This window comes from Anguilla anguilla, chromosome 4 (genome assembly GCF_013347855.1).
Source record: "Anguilla anguilla isolate fAngAng1 chromosome 4, fAngAng1.pri, whole genome shotgun sequence".
In the NCBI taxonomy this organism is placed as follows: Eukaryota; Metazoa; Chordata; class Actinopteri; order Anguilliformes; family Anguillidae; genus Anguilla; species Anguilla anguilla.
Window position 1 is genome coordinate 2,310,059 of NC_049204.1, and position 9,195 is coordinate 2,319,253.

Here is a 9,195-nt window from a genome sequence, read left to right on the forward strand (position 1 = left end):
AACCACACTTTGCCGTGTCATCAGAACTGAAGTGAAAAAACGTCACTTCTGCTATAAATACATAAAACATGAGGCCTCTCTCAGCGAAACAAGCGGTAATTATGGCTAAATAAAAACCAGGAAGCTATTCATTGAACTAACACATGAACTTTTAGCATCTGTGGTTTGCATTAAAGGAAATCACCCAGAAGTAACACGTAGAGTTTGGGGCTTTCAGCGCTGCTCGTGTAATGGATATTTCCATTCCCCTGTGTTAGGTGGATATTTAACATCACAGCGGTGCTTTCTGGGAAAATTCCTCTACCGTCGCATTCTTTCTAACTACGAACCAGGCCCAGGAGAGAGGAAGTCCACGTGATAGGGATACAGCCTGTGTGTGCTGTGTGAGTGTGTGTGAGCGTGCGTGTGTGTGAGTGTGTGTGTGTGTGTGTGTGTGTGTGTGCGCGCGTGGCACACTGCCTGTTTACCTCGATGACCTCATCACTGGCAGACTGCTGGGCCAGCTCCCGGATCCCGCCCACAAACTGCTTATTGGCTGTGTTATACGCTTTCCCCGCGTCAATCATTCCAATGCACAGCTTCACCAGCTACAAGGATGGAAAATAGAGAGAGAGAGAAAGAGAGAGAGAGAACATCACCATCTGGAGGCATGGAGGGAGAGGGAGAGGGCGTCAGACCTTTATTAACCAGGGTAATAGAGGGATAAAGGGAGAGAAGGATGAAGCTCTACCAGCTGGAGGAGGGAGAGAAGGAGAACAGGGATGAAGGTGTAGACCACGGCTCCTGGCTTATGCACCAGCTTGTGTTGGGACAAGTACAAACGTGAGAGAACGTTAGGGGGATTTCACTCTCTCGTCTAAGCCCCTCCCACATAATCAGCTCCACCTCCCCAATCTCAACTCCTCCCACTGACCCCTGACCCCGCTGCGCCCCCAGCTCAAGCTCCTCCCACTGACCCATGACCCCGCTGCGCCCCCAGCTCAAGCTCCTCCCACTAACCCATGATATAGTTCAAGGTCAAATTGAATTATACATTAAACCGAGCTGTATGAATGAGGGTTGGTTCAGGATTTGTGTGGTTCTGTGTGTGTCCACGTTACCAGCCAATACCTCTTCATTGCTCTTGCTTTATTAAACAGGGAATTTAATAACTCCGGCCAGGCAAGACCCTAAAAGGCTGAAATTGAAACGCATTTAACCTGAATGCCGGTCAGTGTTTGTGTCTGTGGTATATTTACTCAGCCTTAGCACAGACCCTGTTTCTCCGGACTCTTTATTGGTGCAATAAAGGCGCCGTTGTGTTTAGAGTTGCCGAGTTGCCGGGTAATCTCTGCTGATCCTCAGTGTACTCTGAGCGGCCATTCCTACAACCCCAACAGGAAGTGATGCGCCTGACAGCGATGAGTCACCCAGGAACAGGAAGCAGGAAGAGACCTCTCGACAGTGAGCCGCAGTTCCGGCAGAAGCCAATCGGAATGCGGCACAAGCCAGAGGCCATGTTCCAGCTCGTTATCCTGAAGCAAAACTGAACTTTGACCCCTCAGGCTGAGCTTTCCAATCTGCGTTTCCAACAGAGTACGCGTGTGTGTGTGTGTGAACTCACCTTGTCCAGCTTGGATTCCAATTCACACACATCAGCCTCCACTTCCTCTATGGTAGCCCTGCACAGACAGACAGACAGACAGAGAGACAGAGAGACAGAGAGACAGACAGACATGTCAGTTAGAGAGCAGACCAGGCTCCGACTTCCAGACAGGTACGCACATATGCACACACACTCTCACACACACACACTCAAACACACACACACACACACACAAACACACACACACATACTCTCTCAAACACACACACACATACTCTCTCAAACACACACACTCTCACACACAAACACACACACACTGTCTCAAACACACACACTCTCACACACAAACACACACACACACATACTCTCTCAAACACACACACACACTCAAACACACACATACTCTCTCAAACACACACACTCTCACACACACACACACAGACTCTCTCAAACACACACACACTCTCACACACAAACACACACATACTCTCTCAAACACACACACACACTCTCTCTCAAACACACACAAACACACACACTCTCTCAAACACACACACACTCTCACACACAAACACACACACATACTCTCTCAAACACACACACACTCTCACACACACACATACTCTCTCAAACACACACACACTCTCACACACAAACACACACACATACTCTCTCAAACACACACACACTCAAACACACACACACTCTCATACGCACACACATACGCTCTCTCATATGCTTTGTGAATCAAGCATTTTAAAAAGTGCCTTCAAACAATGTAAGTTCTTCATGTAAACAAACTCACATTTCGCTTTGAAGTCTGAGGTCATCTCAAACACAGCTTTGGGAGGCTACTGGCAGAGTACGTCAGCTGTTAATATTTACATACTTCTGCCAGGAACGGATACTCTAAAAATAACAATGATAAAACTACAGAACGAGAGGAAAAAAATGTGTAGAAGTAGGACGGGCCTGGAGGCTTTTCCCGAAGCTAATCTGATGAGGGCTTGAAAAAGCCGTGTGACTCATCACAGAATCTTTATTTCGCTTAACAAATTTCAAACGTGTCTCTCTGCTTCAGCTAACGGTCACTCACACAAAAACCCGGCGAGGTTTTAAATGAAACGGCCACCTGGATGACCAGCCAGGTGACTGAAGAGGCAGTGGATGGGAGACAGGGAAGGGATGGGTTTAACAATTTTTCCAAGGAGCACATGACGTGCTCCTACGTTGAAAAATTTAGGAGCACACTAATGCATCCCAGTTAGTAGATTTTCTAAGGTAGGAACCCTGTCAATCAACACTATGAAGAGGCTCAAATGAACAGAAAACCCCCCTGTGTGGAGAAGGTCACAGGCCTGTATTTCAGCGAACGTCTTGAAATAGCCCGATGATGCAGGTGGAGTTCCCCCCCCACTAGGAAATGAGCACATGCACTGCTGGGGGATTTTAGAGAGGGGTTCACACTCATTAGTGAGGTCACTGGAGGATGTTGTGAGATCAGCTCATTGCAGATCCACTGAGTCCCTACATTCCAAACCCCCACCCTTTGCTACAGGAAACATCTCAGCAGACCAGCATGTGAGTGAGCTCACCAACACCACAGCCCCGCCCACCAACACCACAGCCCCACCCACCAACACCACAGCCCCGCCCACTAACACCACAGCCCCGCCCACCAACACCACAGCCCCACAACGTCACAGCACAACATCAAACCTTCACACGGCTATGCAATCAAAATCAAGACATTAGCCTATTTCAGGTAAAAGTATGGCTACGCTATCAACCTCCAACAATTATGTTAGGTAAAAAGTAACTCCTGTAACTACTGGCTAACTGGCCTAACCTCCACAGGGCTGAGTACATCAGCAGTGAAAGAGTCTGAAGTCAGCAGGCAGTGCACCACGGGCCTCAGACCAAAGTTCGCCTCCGACAGGACTGTGATGATAGAGACCCGCATTCACCCAAAAACAAGCCCGTACAAGCAATGCTGGGGTACACCAATCAACCCAAGCAAACCGGGCGACCGTACAGCAAGGGAGTATCATGTGACCACAGCAAGGCGCCATGGGAAAGAACACCATGTATAAGAAACAACAAGAACCCCCCTCACAGTGTGTGGAAAACTAATCAGAGACTCTGTGAGGTATTGTAGCTCTCGCTCTCTCTCTCTCTGTGGGCTTTGGTCAGACTGAACACCAGGAGCTCTGGGGAGGAGGGGGAAGTAGTTCCCTCGCTCTCTGACAGAGCCGGAGAGCTGCATGCTCGGCCTGCCTCTCCTCGTCAGGAAAGAGAGGCGGGAGCAGGAGGGCGGTCATTACTGACCTGTCACTCAGCTCAGCTCAGCCCAGGAAACCCCGCCCAGCCCAGCGCCGGCCTGTCAATCACCCCGCTTCCTGTGTTTATGCTTCCATATCAAAGCGCTGGGGGGGGGGGGCGGGGCGGGGCTGACGCATGGGGGCGGGGCAGGGGATCCGCCGCGCGGGGTCCACCAGGCAAAACCAGCGTCTCAGAACCAATTACAAAAGAATAGAAAACAGTTCCTCTGTAGGCTCTGATAACTGAATACAGTGATACAGTGACCCTGGAATGGGGGCAAGGGGGGGGGCGGGCGGGAGTATGTTTCCTCCAAACACTGCCTGGACAGCAGAGATTGCGACACTCCCCTTTACTGATTACCCACAATGCCGCAGTGAGCTGCTGCCAGGCTGGATAATGCCAACTGTTCTTTACAAACTCAAGAGCGGAGCTAAACAATAGCCTGAGAACAAGGCAGCCATGTTTCTAGACAAACTACTGAGGCTCTGAGTGCAGGGGGAGGGGCTTAGCGTGTGAATGAGGTCTCCAGCATTCACAACAAACAGAAAAGAGCAAAGAGAGCTCAGCTGCATAATCAAGTCATTTTGGCTGGTGATTTAATTGACATAACTAACCCCATGAAGTTATTTCTCTTATTTTCTGTTCATTCGAAGGGCTAATTCAAATTAAGCATTAGGAATTGGGTATTAAATGCATTTTAAAAAGAATATTTTTGTCTTAGTATCACTACGTACAGCCTAAAGTCTGTGACCCCGATGCTGACACTAAAAAAAATTCCAAGAGGCTTCACATAAAAGTAGAATCTTAAAATCACAAAATAAATGTACTATGTTTTGAGAAGGTGCTGCCAATACATAACTAATGCACTTGTTGTACGTCGCTCTGGATAAGAGCGTCTGCTAAATGCCTGTAATGTAATGTAATGTAATTTCAGGCTCTGTAAAACTGCACAGGAAGCATCGACCTGCTCAGAAGGGCCGGCTCTACGGGTCCATGATCCGGACCGTTCCATTCCGTCTCCGAAACGTGCTGCTGTTCTAATTCACGGTTCTCCGTTCCGTCCTGCAAACGCCAAACGTCTGCTGCTGCTCATCCTGCCACGCAGCCGTTAGTTTTGGGCTTTTGCTGTTACGTTTTGTACTTTATATGCTGCCAGTCCAGGGCCTGTTATCTGTCTATCGCTCGTCTTTTGTCTGTCTATTTTCTGCTCTAGTTCATTTGGCCTTATTTTACTTTGCTTTATCTCTTTAACTGTATCCCTTTTTTTTTTACCCCCCTCCCCCTCCCTCCTCATGCCTACTCGAGAGCTCTTTTCACTCCTGCCAGGGCTCTGCTGTAAATAAGACTCCTGCCTTAAGAGGCCTGGCCGGTAAAATAAAGGCTAAATAAAAAATGAATTACGGTGTCAGAGGGCGAAGGAGGAGTGCGCTCCCAGCAGTCTGTTACAGCAGTGCAGACAGGCGGGCTGCATCAGCACCCCCCAGCTGACAGGGGCCCACACAGAGCCAACCACCCCCCCCCCCCCAGCAACCCCCCCTTTACCCACTGCTCTGCCAAGCTGCCCGTGCCCAGCAAATTAGGAGGAGCTGCTCCCTAAATCAAGCCTGCTACACTCAGGGCAAACAGCCCACTCACATCACTGTGAGCAGAACAGCCCACTCACATCACTGTGAGCAGAACACAGGGCCCACTCACATCACTGTGAGCAGAACACAGGGCCCACTCACATCACTGTGAGCAGAACAGCCCACTCACATCACTGTGAGCAGAACACAGGACCCACTCACATCACTGTGAGCAGAACAGCCCACTCACATCACTGTGAGCAGAACACAGGGCCCACTCACATCACTGTGAGCAGAACACAGGGCCCACTCACATCACTGTGAGCAGAACAGCCCACTCACATCACTGTGAGCAGAACACAGGGCCCACTCACATCACTGTGAGCAGAACACAGGGCCCACTCACATCACTGTGAGCAGAACAGCCCACTCACATCACTGTGAGCAGAACAGCCCACTCACATCACTGTGAGCAGAACACAGGGCCCACACACATCACTGTGAGCAGAACACAGGGCCCACTCACATCACTGTGAGCAGAACAGCCCACTCACATCACTGTGAGCAGAACACAGGGCCCACTCACATCACTGTGAGCAGAACAGCCCACTCACATCACTGTGAGTAGAACACAGGGCCCACTCACATCACTGTGAGTAGAACAGCCCACTCACATCACTGTGAGCAGAACAGCCCACTCACATCACTGTGAGCAGAACACAGGGGCAGAGCACCAGCACTTCATCCACAAAGCAGAGCAGCAGCTCTGAATACAGGAAGGACACACCGCCCACACAGGACAGTGCTCACAAGCCCCCCCCCCCCCCCCCGCGTCCATCTGCCGGGACACCTGTCTGGGACAGCGCCGCGTTGTTCCGTGTGACAGGACGTCACCTGACACCGCTCACCTGGAGGCTCACCTAGATCCCACTGATAAACCAAAGAGTGGTTTTAACCGGCAGCTCATACACACACCGTTTCAGCAGAGTCTCAGTGCTGACCGCGAGTTTGACTGAGCAGAGCTATGCAGGTGGAAATACTGACTCATCCTGCACCACTTTCACTTCATACGCCTTCTGCAAATTCCCAAAAATAAAGACGATTTCGGTGGCTGGACGTTTCGAGATGAATGCTGACGATCTCCAGGTGGTGATTAAGCGTGAAGGTTTGTGCAGAGGACAGAAGGACGGGTTCCAGGCAAACCCACGCACAGACAAGGCCAGCTGGCTGGACATCGCTCAGGCTACTCATGTTTTACCAGCCTAGCAGCTAGCGCTGCATTAGCCTCTGTGCTTGTAGCATTGTTAGCACAAGTGCTTTACCAGCCTAGCAGCTGGCACAACGTTAGCCTCTGTGTTGTAGCCTTGTTTGCCCAAGTGCTCTATCACCCAACAGCTAGCTGTGCATTAGCCTCAGTGCTTTAGCCCTGTTAGCACAAGTGTATTGCCAAACTCCACCCACCGCTGCAATTGGCAAAGAGGAGAACCCCTGATAGTGCAGCTGGGGTTGAACTTTCATTGTTATTCTTTCCATCTTTCTTTCTTTTGCCATTAAATTCCAAGTTTGAATTCAGGCTGGCCCACACACCTCATTAGATGTACAAACAATTCTTAGGAATGCTACACTTAGAGCAAGAATTTGTTATGTTGTCCCTTGTCCCGTAATTTTTGGGGATTTTTTAGGGAAAGAACCCGAGGAAATTCTGTATAAACGTCAGCGCAGGGAGACCCATAAGTGTGAGACTTGCCAGCTTGTAGCTGAGCTGGAGAATGCTCTTTGTTTTGTTTTTGTGGGCTTTCCATTGTAAGATCCTGGATTACAACAGAGGCCAAGACTGGAAACAGGAAACATCTGCTTTCATAACTCTACAGCAGGGACTGTGCAATCCAATACACCCAATCCAGTACAACCCATACTCAACACCCGATCCATTACACCCAATACTCAACACACAACACCCAATCCATTACACAAAATACTCAATGCACAACACCCAATACCCAACACCCAATCCATTATGATCAATATTCAACATACAACACCCAATACCCAACACCCAATCCATTATGATCAATATTCAACATACAACACCCAATACCCAACACCCAGTACCCAACACCCAATCCAACACACCCAATAGCCAAAGAATGTACTGGGCCTACAGGCTGACATATAGCCTACATTATTATGGGCACATTTCTGTATATGGCAGAACCAAATAAAAAGGGCCTTCTCAGTTTCCTCCACTCAAAGGCGGTGCCAGTGGCCTGTCAGTCACCTCAATGAGCACAGCAGTCAGTCCTCAGCTCACAGAGTCACACAGTGCCCACCCCCCCCGTCACTAACGCTACTAAACGCTTGAGTCTGGGGATTTAAGGGAGTCCCAGGCTGATTATCGCTCTTGTCACGCTCGTTATCAGCGGTTAATTTGACAGATGGTTTCACTTGAGAGCACATCTGAGCCATGCTCTGTTTTCTTTTTTTTTTAGTCGGAGCTTCATGCGACATGGCCTGGAGTGGGCCCACCGCCAAGCAATACCCGACCTGCACCCACAATCCTCCAGGAATGCCCGGCCTCGTCACCTCCACCCCTGCCTAAAGAGCCCCAGCGACCTGCCCCTCCAGCCGCGGTTCTGCATCGTCATTTTAAGAAGGGCTGCATGGGCTGCAGGTTCGATTCCCAGGTGGGGCATTACCATCGCACCCTTGCACCACACACCTACAGCACTCTGCTTCGGTATGAACAGCGTGCAGATAAATAATAAAGCCTGTATAAGCCCTATAGGTTTAGCATGTGCTAAAAGGCTAATGCTTGCACATGTAAGGCTAAAAACTCAATCTGTCCATCAGTGATGAATTCAATATAGACACATTGGAGATGAGAGTGGTCAGCTGCTGCAGAGCACCACGTATAATCAATAAGCACAGGTTTCCTTTCGACCCAGAGGGGAAGCCCGTGTCCACAGGCCAGCCAAAACACTGATAAAGACGGCGGGTCGGTCCGCGACCAATCAGCCGGCAGCTCGTTAGCCGCTTTCAATGGCGTTCCAGGCTGCAGTGGAGCCTAATGAACGCTCACTCCGTTAGCACGTCTCAGCGCTCACTGGCCAGCACAGAATATGGAGGGTAAGACCCACACTTCAGCCGGATGCCACTATACTTAGCCTAGCGGCATCCATGCCCGCTACGGCCCTGATCTGATCATAGCTCAGCATGTTTCCAGCTCCAGTGGGGGTTTCAGACCATGTTAGCAGCACCCTGTGCAATTTATTTGGCTTGCAGCGTCTGTGAAATATTAATTATATGGGGGGGATGGGGGGGGGGGGGGGGGTAGAGGACTGAAGAGGAAAATTTCTCTAGCCAATGAGCCAGGGATCACACAGACATCACAAAAATAAATTTCAGCTGGTCAACCACTATTTCCCCATTTTCAATGACCCAGCACAAAACAAGTAACCGAAATGTGCTGCTTCTCTAAAAGCGTAAAAAGTATATTAATAAGAAAATAGCTCTAACGGTAGAAAAAAACAATATCAAATTTTAACAAATTGTTGGGAGGTTATCACACACAACATTCTTTCTAAAATGTCAATTTTAGAGACTAGGCTAATTTAGTTTTAAGGACTGTTTCAAGCACTTTGTGAAAAGGGGGTCTGTTTTTCCAGGTATTCCAGTACTTACATTTCTGGGCATCGATTTCACACACTTTAAGCACTTTGAAGG

At 49.3% G+C, this 9,195-nt stretch overlaps 1 protein-coding gene across 9 annotated transcripts in view; it reads right to left on the reverse strand.

Moving 5' to 3' along the window:
* LOC118224712 (arf-GAP with coiled-coil, ANK repeat and PH domain-containing protein 2-like) overlaps window positions 1-9,195 on the reverse strand; it is a 52,312-nt gene that overhangs the window by 33,946 nt on the left and 9,171 nt on the right. For all 9 annotated transcript variants that reach the window (XR_004764684.1, XR_004764685.1, XM_035412350.1 and 6 more), the window contains exons 2-3: window positions 1,604-1,661; window positions 468-587 (exon numbers count right to left, since the gene is read on the reverse strand). Coding sequence is in view for 7 of the 9 variants with exons in the window: in XM_035412350.1 (XP_035268241.1) it covers window positions 468-587; window positions 1,604-1,661 (178 nt within the window). In the remaining 2 variants the exon portion in view is untranslated. The remainder of the gene's footprint in view (window positions 1-467; window positions 588-1,603; window positions 1,662-9,195) is intronic.